The sequence below is a fragment of the Copidosoma floridanum genome, unplaced genomic scaffold, assembly GCF_036245765.1.
Source record: "Copidosoma floridanum isolate Cflo_tuat_1 unplaced genomic scaffold, Cflo_Japanese_pri ptg000020l, whole genome shotgun sequence".
NCBI classification, from domain to species: Eukaryota; Metazoa; Arthropoda; class Insecta; order Hymenoptera; family Encyrtidae; genus Copidosoma; species Copidosoma floridanum.
In genome coordinates, this window is record NW_028321897.1 from 4,071,542 (window position 1) to 4,086,034 (window position 14,493).

At 38.0% G+C, this 14,493-nt stretch overlaps 1 protein-coding gene across 1 annotated transcript; it reads left to right on the forward strand.

Moving 5' to 3' along the window:
• Nucleotides 1–2,345: 2,345 nt before the first annotated feature.
• Nucleotides 2,346–9,091, forward strand: LOC106645077 (uncharacterized). The gene is made up of 3 exons (XM_089594021.1): nt 2,346–2,369; nt 4,616–4,894; nt 8,416–9,091. The coding sequence occupies exons 1-3, from the start codon at nt 2,346–2,348 to the stop codon at nt 8,899–8,901; spliced, it is 789 nt and encodes a 262-aa protein (XP_089450147.1). The 3' UTR covers nt 8,902–9,091.
• Nucleotides 9,092–14,493: the final 5,402 nt, after the last annotated feature.

A 14,493-nucleotide genomic window follows, 5' to 3' on the forward strand; every position in this document is an offset into this window, starting at 1 on the left:
TACAATTAGCACTGAATTTGGTTGGGATGATGTTCAAAATAAAACAGCATTCATCTTTATTATTGTCATAAAAAAAAGCTCGAAAGGCGCCTGATACAGTTTATCAACAGACAAAAACATTTTCGTGCTCCCATGATAATAATTACCTCCTAAAAATAGCGACTCGATTATTTTTTTGTACCGTACATGTCTACCAAACCATTCCAAAGATTCAGCCCAACTAATTGCTCGCGTAATTGCCACACACAGCACAGAGAGGCCCAAGCCCACTTTTTTCCCATTCATCGATGGACAACGCGTACCTCTATAATACTCCCGGGCGCAATTAACATATTTGCGTTGGATAATAAAATTAATCAAAGAAGGAAGAAAAAAAAGAGAAAAGCAGGGGGGGGGGCAACCCGTGCGAGCTTAAACTTGACACGTATCGAAAAAACCATTCAAGTTTCACTTTCAAGAGCAGAACCTCTTACGGCTTCATTACAGTTTATCGAGAGGGAAATTAATGTTGCTTCTCTCTCGGTGCGTACAATGTGTGTACGTACACACGCACCCGCGAGCCCGCGCGTATTACGTATTACATACGCACGGCGTTGGTAAAGGCATTTCTAGACCATCGACGTGAATTTAATGGCCCTCGCGATCCCGGTTATATAAACTTTTTAGTTAATTGCACCAGCGCAAGTATATATATATGCAGGTACTTGTGCAGGGGAAAAAAATAATAATAAACGCAGTTTGGCACTTGGTATGTATAATAAGCGTATACGAAGGAATCGATAATTTGCTAATAGCGTGCCTCAGTTCTGGAATTTTTGCGCACCATCTCCCTGTTATCCGCACGTTCCGTTACATGTGCCTCTGTGTGTATATATGTATGTTCTATGAAAAATCGACATTACACGAGAACCTTACGAGATTTTTTTTTCCAATTCGATATAGGTAAAAAATAACTGTACTTTGCTTGGGTGAGAAAAGATTTTATTAGCTGTTCAATTTTTATCATTCGCACATCAGGTCGGTGACACAAACTTCCGTGGTACGTAACGCAATGGGTGTCTTACAGAACACTTGGTGATGGATATGTTTACTGGCGTTTCCTCGTAATGACACGTTTTTTCTGTGTCAATGTTTTTTTAAATATAGGTCATTAACAAGTTATCGCAAAAACTTTTGTGGACAATTAGCTTGGGACTTTAATTAATGGGTTTGGTTGTATCCGTGACGTAATAAAGGTTGACGCTTAGTTTTCGAGTTTGAGATGATCTACCGAGTGCTCTTTTATAGCGTGTAATAGCTGTTTTCTCATAAAGGTCAATTAATCCAGTTTTGTTATAAATTCTGTGTCTTATGATGAAGAACATAAAAAAATTTTGTTTGAACATTAGTAAGTCTAAGAAGTGGTAGCTCTTGCTTATTTATCGTGGCTCAAAAATAAAAAAAACTTACGTTTACTTGTAAAATTTTTGTTTTAATTTTTTACTAATGATTTTTCTGTTCAACAAAAGAAATTTTTTTTGCAATTACTTACTTACATGGTACAGATGAATTAAAATACTCTTCTATTATTCTTGAAGAGTTACAGCCTGAACAACTATATTGAGGTAGTTAAAGTGCAATTGGAAACTCAAAATATGTAGATATGTTTTACACTAGTCACTATATATCATTTTCGCGTTATTTCATCCCTTGCTGTTCCATTGATAAAAGATATTTTTAGGTATTTTAAATATCTTTAGAAATTAAGGATATTAAAATTTGTTCATATGAGTTATATTAATGGATATTTTAATTATGTGACAGTAACTTGTAACTTAGACCAAATTATGAGTTCTGTTAACTTCTCTAGTTCTCAAGTAGGAATATTTTAAACCGAAAATAACAAAAAGATAATAAAACTTTGAGAAATTTCGTACCAAAAATTACATGTTTTTCTTTTTTTTTACCAATATTCAGTATCCAAACATTAAGTGACAGCAATCCAAAGCTTATTAAAGAACATAAATTACACAACTTCAAAACGAGATGCTGCTCTCAAAGGCATGGATTTTTATATGGACACCTAAATATTATAAATTTTGGCTACTTTAACAAAAATTTATTTCAAGTATCCTTAAGTCACCTTAATTATACAGTTGTATTACTTTTTAATAAAATCAATTTTACATCATTCAAAGTTCTCTTATTATTCCAGTGAATTTTTTGATCAAATTTTTTTCCAACAAACTGTATTTTCTCAATATTTTTGTATTGTTTACCCATTCAATTATTGTACTTGAAACCCACTACCCCTAGAACAAATTAGAAATAGCGAAAAAAAAGGGGGAAAATTTCTCAACGAAAGTATGTCTCAATTGGAACAACAGTTGGTAAAAATCGCCAGTACAATCATGACACACCGCCAAAAAAATTTCACGCGCGTAATACACCGCGTACGCATAAAGACATAATAAAAAAAAAAAAAAGGAACCACAAAACGACGTCGCGCAACTATCGAACTTTTTTGTCAGTATAAAACAATAAAAAAAAGTCACTCCCACACTCTCTTGGCTCGCGCACACGCACCCCTTTTTTTCCTACATCTCGACATTCCACTTGGCTACATACGTATTTCCTTGCTGTTACATACTCCACATAGTTTGAAAATCATGCCCACGCGCACGAAATATACACACATTAACAAGCCCCGTTGGCCACTTTACTGGACATATACCGCCCGCGATGTAATTCCGCGACCTGCTGCTTTGTGTATTATTATAGATATACCCGCGCGCGATTCCAGATTAAGAGGCAAGGCTGTTTCAGGTCCTTTTTTTGTGTCGATCTGACTATTTTTGCATCACATGACGAACCGCCAATTTCACCTGCTTGTGGACACCTTTTTTTTCCTATCCCTCTAATTTGGATGTAATATTCGTATAGATCCAAGGTGGGCGAGTAATTCTTCTAATGGAAGAACCTATTGGCTTTTTGGCGTTTCGACACATGTGGTGAAACTTTTTTTTTTTTTTTTTTTTTGTTTTGATGGAGCGGGGAGGAGAAAATCTTCATAGACACCCCAGCCAATCCGGTGAAACATCTCATTGAAAATATGGTAACATTTATTGTCTAATAATACCAATGAGTTTTAAATGCTCAGAGTTGTGATGGAGCAATAAAAATGTTTGTCCTTCAACAATTATCACTGCGAGCATTGATTTGCTTGCACTCGTCTCGGTGAAATGCGTTTTACACTATAATCAAAGGATTATACGGACTCGATCAAATTGATGGCAGTTTTATGTACAGTTAAAAAATAATTTATTCCTGATGGCGAATAACAAAATCTACATTCTTTCACATTAGCTCCTATTATACGGGACTCGATTGTGCCCATGCATTCGAGGAAAATGTGTTTCGCAATCCATTATTTTACAAATCCGCGTTTGGAATGAGGTGGTTAACAGTACCTGTTACACGACTAATTTTGTACTTTGTTGTTATACACGAGATATCGATCGGATGCGAATGTTGCGTTTAGATGAACAAAATCCAGTTGAATTAGTCCAAATTTGGACTAATGAAACATGTCTTATACTAACAAATCGCAAATAATATCAAAATCCGAGGAATTTCAGACTTAACAAGGGTGTGGACGGTTTGTTCCGTTTTGACCGACAATTTAATGGATGCAAGGATTTCTTTAGGGCAAACATTCATCTGCAGTCAATTTCTGACTCCACTGAGAATAAGATTTATGGATTTGAAAAACCCACTCGTGCGTTCTACATAACAAGAACATAATTCATCTCAAGGTAAACATTTAACTATATGCTTTTTTTTGTTTTGTACAAATTCTAAATCATTGATAATGTTTCAATAGCTTGTGGGTCACGTATGAGTGATCCAGGTCACGCAAAACTAATAAATTCACTCTAGTCGCTTAAATTTATTTCAACCCCAAGTTTCAAAAGTGGACGCCAAAAAAATATGGTTACTCCCAATTTGTATCTAAGGTCAAAAAGTGCGCAAGATTTTCCTTTATTGTTTGACTAGTTTTAACGATAAATGGTCCTTTGCCATTGATATTTCTAAAAAAGTCTCGGACGTTTCCTAAACGTATAAATTTTTATCGCGCAATACACTTACACATACGTTTTTCATTGGTTTTTGCTCTAAATTTCCGACCCCCATTCGCCTCATTTTCACACCTCCCTCACACTCCCCCTCGCTAACGCACGATTGTACACGCAAGTCCAAACTCCCGGTGTCTCTGTGGGCGCAACCACAGCTCGTTTTGCGCAAGGACTTTCCCAATGGTGCACCAATTTCGATACGCAATGCTCCTTTTTCTCCGTCGAATTGTAAAAATATACGATCAAAGAACAAATTTCTCTATTTTCCTCGAAGCAACGTAACAATTACAGACTAGGCTCATCACACTCGAGGGGGAAAAAATTTCGTTCAAAATAGACCTTATGCACGACAATGACATGAAAAGAAAAAAAAAAAAAAATATCCTCACGACTCTCTAGGCGCACGTAAAACAATGAGCTACACTCGTCCTCCTTCTAATCACAGTTGATCGGACACACAAGATCTGCAGCTCTAATATCCCTGTTACCCGATTTTCCAGAGCCTCTGTGTACATAATAGCACCCAGAGAAGAGCTCAAAATAAGTGGAGGGCGCCCCCGCATAAGGACCACGTGTCGAATGATCCAACGCAGAGGGATCTACAAAATCAGTGCAAGTGCAGCGGAGGGGCCTTATTGGCGGTCCCTCTTTCGCTCGGAGTGAAAGAGAGGGCCGCGATAAGAGAACAACAACCGCAAACCTTTCGCGGACGTTTAGCAGGGTGTTGCGAAGGGGGCCGGGAGGAGGTGGAAGGAGAGGAGGAGGAGGGAAAGGCACAGGTTGTGTGCACGTGCATGCAAGGAGTAGGTTGCGCGCGCTCGCGCTTCGTAACATGGGGGGGTTTAGCGAGGACTTATTGTTTGCTGGACTATATAAGGCTGGGTCCGAGACAGCTGGGACAAACGCAGGTACTGCAGCACTAGCAAACGGAAGCCCGTAGCTTTTGAACGAGAAACAGTAAACATGAGGCTCCTCGTGAGTACCTTTTTATCATATCTTCGTTCGTTGAGTGTTGGGTGTGCATTTTTTTTACTTTATTTTATTTATTTTTTTGTTTTTCCTCAACTCAGCGCCACGTGCGTTTTGGCGTCTGATCTGGGGCTCTAGCGTGCGTTTGGACGGTATACGTATTACTTATCGTTGGTCTCAGTTGTTTGATCGTGTATGATGTTTTGGGATGATGATAGGTATAGTGAAACTCAGTTGTAATTTGGAAAAAAATAATTTTCTTAATTTAGCACAATTTACGAGTGCTTGTAATTTGGGAAAGTTTCGTCAAATTTGAAGAATTTTTGTTTTCCTTGAAAAATTATTATGCAGCGCTTAAAAGTTATTTAACTTGTAATTTAAAAAAAAAAATTTTTCCAAGTTAATGAAGCATCTTTTACATTGAAAAAAACATTTTTTAGAATCAAGAAAGTATCAATAAGCACTTGATTAGTTTGAAACAAGAAAATAATTTTTTACCCTTATTCCGTTCAATATTTTTTTTTCAAAAAAAGAAATTTAAGTTAATTAAAAAATATATTTTATTCCATAAAATTAATGTTTTTAATAAAATAAGAAAAGTTTCTTTTAATAGCTACATAAAAAAATGTAATATCATTTTTTACAAATTATTTTTTTTAATAAAAAAAATATTGAACGTATAATTTTTTCGTTTCAAAGAAATTGCTTGCTCATATATTGACTAGATAAAGTTTAAGTAAATATTTTATTAAGATAAAATTATACTTTTTTACGTGAAGAAAATTTCATCATTTAATGGATATTTCCTGCAAGCAAGATAATATTATTTTTTTTCAAGATATTATTCACTTGAAACTATTGTAGTAAATATTTAATTTCTTAAATCTTATATACTTTTTTTCAGTGTACATATTTGTTTTATTATAAACTTTCTTTATTAAATTTTTTGTTTTATCATTAAATAATTTAAGCATTGAAAAATAAAAATTCTATTCGGTGGAAGATTAAAAGTATAGAGATTTATGAAATAAAAATCCAACGTTTTTTCTTTCAATCTCCAATGAAAATGTTCGTGAGATGAAGTTGGCACCTCCTATTAAAATATTTTAATAGCTTACACTTGTACGTGAAAATCGTGGAAAAGATCTTGATAAACGAAATGAGCTTTTTTCTGCATAAATTAACATCGATTTTTTTATATTTTAAATAGTGCATTTTAATAATTATAGATTGATAATAATTCATTAAGTACTTGCAAGTAAGCATAAATAATAATTTCGTAATGAAGGTGGAAATAAAAATGTGCGAAGCTTGTGTTATATTTAGCTGTAGTAATAAAAAATTAATAAATTAATTTAGAAGAAAAAAAAACCGACCGAAAACCAGTTGTTCCTAAAGCTAAGAATGCAGGTAGAAAATTACATAATGCACCATCATTTGCTTTCATATTCCTTTCATTAATAGAGTATTTGGGGCTCTTGTGTTACGAATTGAAGCAAGCGTGCGTAATATCGAATTACGTGGGTGTAAAGAAGCACGAGTCACGGTTGGCGTCCTGTACCTGCACACGTTGCTCACGAGCGTTAAATCGTAATAAGAGATAAGTCAGTTTGATAGTAGCGTGTGAAATTTAGCCTCTGCCGTAATTTTTCTCCAACGTTATCTTTGATTTTTCGATGCATCTTTGTGCAAATATTTTTATTTCAATTAGTGGTCACACTATTTTTTTACTGGTGAAAGTTGAGCGCTAAAATCGCGTATTCGTTTGTCGCTTGGTACAAGGAACGTATTGAAAGGCAATCTGGGACGAGAAATACTTTTTCAAGTAGAATCAAGTGAATTTTCATTGTATGAAATCAACAATCGTCGAAACTTTCGTGTATCCCACAAAAAGCTCGAGTTACAATCACGAAACATTTTATTTTTCCAATAAGTACAGTTGCTCAATAATTTACGTTGCATGTATTCGTACTTTCCATCGAGTCGAGTGGTATAGAGTATCAAGCCCTTTTATTGGAGTCAAAATTTTTTTGAACTTTTCATTTATATGGATAAAAAAGCTAGAGAAGGTGGGAACCCCGTACCAACACCCATTGGATGAAACGAAGACTGAATGTCAGTGTTGAGCAACGTAGATTATATACAGCAGACCCTCCTTTGTCAGGCTCACGTAGGCTCTAACAATGGGCTTAATGGGCTATTACAGCAAACAAATGATCGTAGGCCTTTTTGTAGGGCGATAAAAGTCACTTTTACTCGAAACAGAATTTTTTTTTTTTCTCTTTTAGCCAACAGTTTATGGCATCGGGAATGCAACAGATATTATTAATGTGATGGTAAATTTTATGTCATGAGAGTGGTGGATTCGATATTATTTCATGTATACTTTTATTTCTCGAACTGCATCAAATTTTATGAACAAAGTAACTGTTGTCACGTATGACATTAACAACTGAATACTTTAAAACTTATTACTCATGAATATAAATCTAGTAGTTCTGATATATCTTTTTTACCGTAATAGATCAAAAAGTAAGATCTTTTATTAAAGATAATTGATTTATGGTTAAAGCTCAAACTCTCAGTGCTGAAATTTACTTTTAAATGAGATTTTTTTTAAATTTAATATTAATAAATTTTCTAATAGAAAAAAGAAACTTTTTTTCAACCAGTGGCTTCAAACTTTTTAAAAAACATACGTATCGCAAGAAGAAGTAATAAATGTTTTTTGGCAGCTAGACACAAAGGGCTGCTTTTTTCAAATGTAAAGCTACAAAATTATAAATCTTCGCTTTAGAAGGCATACAAATTTGTGATGTAATAGAGCCAGTTGAGCTTTGAACTTGTACTAAAAGATATTTAAGAAAAATATCTAGCATCTATATATAGTGCAGTCTCTACCAACTTTTTTTCGTTGCCCTTTATAATTACGTGACATATTGACTTGAAGGACAACAATTTTCTCGCGAACTTAAAAATCACAATATATGACCCTAATAATGATTGTAAACTACTTTGTTGTAAAACAGTTTATATTCTTTTATTATTTTTTACGACCATATCAGCTATTGTCATGGTAGATTTTAAATTAATTTGAACAAGGAAGTTCACTTGTTCATTCGTTGCACAGCAAAAGCAAGTTCATGTATTCGTGAATTTCTGAATCTCAAGCTATGCACGATTTTGACTAATAAGTTTTATATGAAGAAAATGACAGTCTTTTTTTACAAATAACTTTGTACATTGGAGTTCATCTAAATACTTAGCTAATCTTCGTAATCTTAGAATTCAGGATGAAAAATAGTAACCCAACAACTCTTATACACTCCAAAAACCCTCTTATCCAACCAACACCAAAAACGCACTCCACTTGCAGATCGTCATCTCGACCCTCGCAGTGGCCGTCTTCGCCCGGCCAGGCTACCACCACGGCCCGGAGGTGCACGCCTTCGCCCCGTACCACGGCCCCCTGGCGCCTCTCGCCCACGACGGCCGCGTGGTAGACACCCCCGAGGTCGCCCACGCCAAAGCAGCGCACTTCCACGCCTACGCCGACGAGCTGTCCAAGACCGCCCACCACGGCCCGGCCGCTCCCGAGGCCCATTACGAGCCGGTTCACCACCCTGTGGCCAGCTACCACCACCCCGAGCCCGAGCACCACGCTTACCACGGCCCACCGGCTCCCCTCGCCCACGACGGCCGCGTAGTCGACACCCCCGAGGTCGCCCACGCCAAGGCCGCGCACTTCCACGCCTACGCCGAGGAGCTGTCCAAGGTCAGCCATCACGGGCCCGAGATCGCCTATCCTCACTACTGAGACGCCCGACTGGTGGGGGAGGCCGCACCTACGACAACGAGCTATTAGCCGCTCGTTACGCGACAGGACGAGTCCGTCGTTGCAAAATCACTGCCCCCCTCCCTTCTCTTGTAATTTTATCCGTCACCCCGCACACGTACAAACACACGTGTTACACCCGAGTCCCCCTTTTCCATCCTCATGAGCCCGATTTTCCCGCTTTCTGCTGTCGTGGGGTGCAACGAGCCGTCGCCGATGACACGTGGCTGCTGATGATGCCCCTTTTCCTTCTTCTTCTTCTTTAGCGTGTACTATATTTTAGCTCCAAGACTGTTTTTTCCCCCTCCATCCTCCCGGTCGCTCTCTATCATCAGCAGCTCTTCGGGAATTCGGAAGTTTCTGGCATGTAAGTGTATACCTAATGGATAAGACGCAGAAAGGTACGCAAGAACGACTCCGACCGGAGTATACGAGCTCCGCACGCACGTATAGGCAGCACGAAGCAGATCATTGTTTTTTTTTTCTTTTCTTTTTTTTAATCCTCACACTTTACATACGCAATCGTACCTACCGAAATCATTATCATACATGTATACTCTGGTGTAATATTGATGTATATTATACAATGATGCAAATATATTTTTGATAGTAAACAAAAAACAAAAACCACATCCTTTTTTTTCATCATCCGATGGTGCTCCGCGGGTAATTATCCTTTTATCGTGGGGACGAAGGCTGTTAAGAAAAGAGCGGAATCCAGTGGCTGTACAAAGCGTGTACTTACCACTGACACCCCGATCCAGCCAGCTATGCGTAATTAACGATCTATACTTGAGGCAAAAGACGCATTTAATAGTAATTTGGGTACACCAATGAATTAACAACACCCGACGAAAAAAAAGGACGCCTCTCGACTGTGTGCGCACGCGAGAGGGAGCATTCGCACAACTGACGTAAGCCGATCACGCGGAAACAAGCAGAACCGTTCCACATAACAGTTGGTTGTGTGGTCATAATGGGCCGTAAACACGAAACGCGTGTGGGCGCTTACGTAAAGTGTGCATGCATACGTCGAGTGTATGAAAACGATGATCGCGCCCACGCCACCGACCTGGTAAGTATATACGGAGAAATTGACGGGAGCACCTGCTGGCTTGAGGAAATTGAGACACCCCGACGACGAGCAGTTACGTGCCAACGAGAAATCGAGAGCATCTCTTTATCAGGTGCTGGTGTTTCTTCATCTTCTTTTGCACCCACCAATTTCTCCGATTTGGTTCTCGAGACGGTGGTAGGTTAGGATCATCGCGGAGCTAATTATTGTTTGGGATCAGCTGTTCCAGGAAAAGGTAATGATTCCACCCGTAAACGAGTGACAAATATGTCAAAGCCAATGATATCCCCGAAGAAAAAGGAAAAGAAAACATAGAATGCCGTATAAACAACAACAAAAAAAAACGAACCAAGTGGTCCTGCTGTCCGTTCCGAAATCGTAAATCTCTGCATGGACATAAATATGACGTTAGAGCAGTGTCCTAGCTGTGACGTGGGTATATATAAACGCTCTTATCATCAGTAGCCTTTACGTAAACGAGAAAGCTGGCAAACGCATATTAGTCGATATTACATGTTCGCAGGAGTGATAACGACGTAGTCACGCAATAGCGAGGGAGCAGCTCTTTTCTTCCTCCTCCTCCTCCGAACTTTCCAAACGGACCTTATAAACCACATTGGGCTGCTGGTCGGTGCGCGCGTTCATGGATCTGTATTTGGCACTGCCCTGATTTTACACGGGCTTTCCGTAGACAAGCAAGCACTTGAGTGTTATGGAACGATGGCAAGGAGAATACGTAATGAAACGGTGCTACTGTGCGTGGTTATGGGCGATGGTAAGGTGAATCTTTATTGGATTCAATGTACAGTGTATGGTATAGTTTTGTTGGATGGAGTTTGAATGATGAAGCCGCTAGATTTCAACAATGCGTTTGATGGTGTATTTGAACTTATATATATATATATATATATATATATATATATATATATATATATATATATATATTCTAAATATACTATACTTTTTGATGGTTTGGTTCATTATTGCATCTAATTGAAAATACAATATAATAGTTAAATGCTTCGTTTGAATAGACAATTGTTGACGATTGTGCGTGTAATTCATCGCTGACTAATTATGAATTTGTCTATTATTGCAACACCATCAACCCTAAGCCGGTGATTGAGATAACCAGATAATATCAAAATTAAAATTTTTTATTGAAATACGTGCAAATTATTCCTCTGCATTAAACTTACAGAGTAAAGAAAATGTATCGTTGGGGTCAATAAATATTCAATACGGGTCGTGACAGCGTCCAGAGTTAGCAATCTCATGTGATATTTAAATTTATTACATACCTTTTATCAATAGAAAGTTTCAATCTCTTCGAAATATTATGTAATTTAAATACAGCAGCCATATATCAAACTTTTTTCATTTGCGTATTTTCATTCTAAACTCTGACCAGTTATAGTCTTAAGTTGAAAATTTTTCGTGTTGATAACAAGATATTCTGGCTGAAACCAATATTTTGGTCTATGATTATAAATCCTGTGTTTCTTAACGTATTGGCGCTTGCATAACTAATTTGAATCTCGTTATAAGGATGGAAAAAGCTAGCGGAAAAACTTTCTTCATTTCGAGCGTCGTATGCTTTGTTTTGTATCTACGCCAGGCAAGAAAAAAAAAATGTTATCTGAAAACTCGATTAGTGATAAATTACTCTTTGTAATGTTGAGGTTGGTGAATTTTAGTTTTAATTAGAGTTTTTGCTCTTTATATATAACCAAGAGTATAAAAAATTTCATAGAAACGAACAGGTCTTCAGTGACGAGCAATAATATTATTCAAATTGTTAAAAAAAATTAAAAGTACTCCAGCTAGACATATCAAAAACATAGTTTCATACAAAAACAGCACTATTAAAGCACCACGCCAGATTAAAAATTTTTAAGCCATTTAGTAGATTTATGGCAAGTAGTGTAAGACAGTGGATGCGAACGCTGCCTGGCCGTACTTTCTATATATCTACTGAGTGTCATAAAACTGATTGTGATGTCTTACGCCATTAAGTAGATACATATCAACAATGGTCAGACGGTCAACGTGGACACTGTCTGAGCGTACTTGCTATATATCTACTGGATGGCATAAAACTGATGGTCTGTCATGATTTACGTCATTTAGTAGATTCATGTCAAATACGGTCAGACAGCCTATGCGGAAACTGTCCGAGCGTACTTGCTGTATATCTACTGGATGACATAAAACTGATGGTCTGTTGTTTTTCGCCATTTAGTAGATACATCATGGCAAGTACGGCAAGACAGCCGATCTGGATATTGACGGATCTTAGTTGCTATATATATATATTTTGAGCGCGTGGTGGCTCAGTCGGCTATGTCGTGGATTGGCACGCGGGCGACCGTGGTTCGATTCCCGGCCAGTGCGACTTTTCGGGCAAGTACCTCTGTGTCTTTCACATGTGCTTTTTCACCACGCAATGCTCCTCGAGGAGGGTTTAGGCGACCTCCTCGCAGCATAATTGCCTAATTTCCCCCTACCCCCCTCCCAGTAATGGGAGGCCTCCCATCCCTCTTCCCTTCCTTCTCCAAAGTGCTAAGTGCCCATATATATATATATATTTTTCTTTTATATTATAGTGCTCTACTACGTCCGGCTCCTTTGATAAGGGCACTACTATGGGCACTTAGCACTTGGGAGAAGGAAAGGAAGAGGGATGGGAGGCCTCCCAATTACTGGGAGGAGGTAGGGGGAAATTAGGCAATTATTGCTGCGAGAAGGTTGCCCAAAACCCTCCTCGAGGAGCATTGCGTGGTGAAAAAGCACATGTGAAAATACACAGAGGTACTTGCCCGAAAAATTCGCACTGGCCGGGAACCAAACCACGGTCTTCTGCGTGCCAATCCACGACCTAGCCGACTGAGCCACCGCGCGCACTTGCTATATATATACTGGATGACATAAGACTGATGGTCTGTCATGATTTACGTCATTTAGTAGATTCATGTCAAGTGTGGTCAGACAGTCAACATGGACACTGCCTGATCATACTTGCTATATATCTTTTGGATGATACAAAACAAGAGGTCTGTCATGATTTACGCCATTAATAGATACATGACAAGTATGGCCAGACAGTCAGCGTGAACACTGTCTAAGCGTACTTGCTATGTCTATTGGATGATGTAAAACTGATGATCTGTCATGTTTTAAGCCATTTAGTAGATACCTGAAAGGAATGGTCAGACAATCAACGTAGACACTGTCCGACTGTACTTGTCATATATCTACTGATTGGCATAAAACTGGTAGTTTATCGTGACGGTTTAGTTGTCCTGTCTTGGTTTGAAGTTTTATTATTCATAACAACACTAGCTTGTGCATACTTTGACTATTTTTGAATTCCATAAAATTATTTTAAATAATATTATTCCTTGTTACTATATATCTCATACTACTACGAGGTATGGCTTGAAATAGTATAGATATTATAATAGTAGAAACACCACTATTCCAAATCATATCTCGTAGTGTGTAGTACCACTAGCTGTACAAGTTGTAGTAGATTCCTCCGTACCGTTTAGTGAATGAACTTGTAACTGCAGTAACCAACGAAAGAAAGTAAGTAGCGGAGCGACGTCACTGCGGTGAAAGGAAGCTCAGTGAAAAGGAGATCCCACCTTGAATCTCGGCTGTACCAACTCGGAAAACGGAGCGCGCTCTCGATTAGCCAAGGTATTGTGTGCAATGATGTGGTCACGGAGTGTCTGGTCTCGATAAACGCCGCGGCCTCTCACCACCGTTTCTCAGCTGATGGAGACCGGCGGAGGAAAGAGAAAGTAGTGGGGGTATGGATTACAACTGAACTACTCGCCAACGGCTGATCGACAAACCAGGACGCGAGTGGTGGAACCGGCAATCGGTCTTATTCTCACTGGAGTACCGCTGATGCGATTAGTCTTTTGTTGTTGACACGCGATAAAGACGACTTACTACGACTCTGGGGCACACGTTGATTATCTGGCTTTGGGAGGAGTTTGGGTAGGAAAAAAATGTATTGAGTTTTTTTTTTTGCTTTTTGCAATTTGACGAGTATTTTCGTAAGCTTTTATTAAACCTTCATTTTTGTGTCATTCGACGAATAAAATTTTATAAGCAATTTTAACCCTCTCCTATCAAAATTGATTGAAAATCTTTTTATCTGGCCAATATGTTTCATATGAAGAACGATGCAATGTACTGTAAACATATTATATTTTTACTTAGTACTTGAAAGTTGCAAATTACCGATTTCAATTTCACATCCGATTATTTTACTTTCTCAGCTTAACGATGGATCGTCTCACCTCACTCGTCTGTTTCTACTTAATTTGTAAGACAACGTATTTAATACAACATTTATTGGGAGTCAAAACAACTGAAAATTACTTTATTAATTAGATAGTTGTTGATGCATTGTGCAAGTTGGTTCTCGTCATAATTTTCTTGTAATTTTTTAGCTACTAGTTTCATCGCATTTTATCTTCGTTTTT

Coding starts and splice junctions, on each gene's coding strand:
- LOC106645077 (XM_089594021.1), top strand. CDS start 2,346: ATGTCTCAATTGGAACAACAGTTG. Junction 2,370..4,615: donor CTCAATTGGAACAACAGTTG/GTAAAAATCGCC, acceptor CCGATTTTCCAG/AGCCTCTGTGTACATAATAG. Junction 4,895..8,415: donor AGGAGGAGGGAAAGGCACAG/GTTGTGTGCACG, acceptor TATACACTCCAA/AAACCCTCTTATCCAACCAA.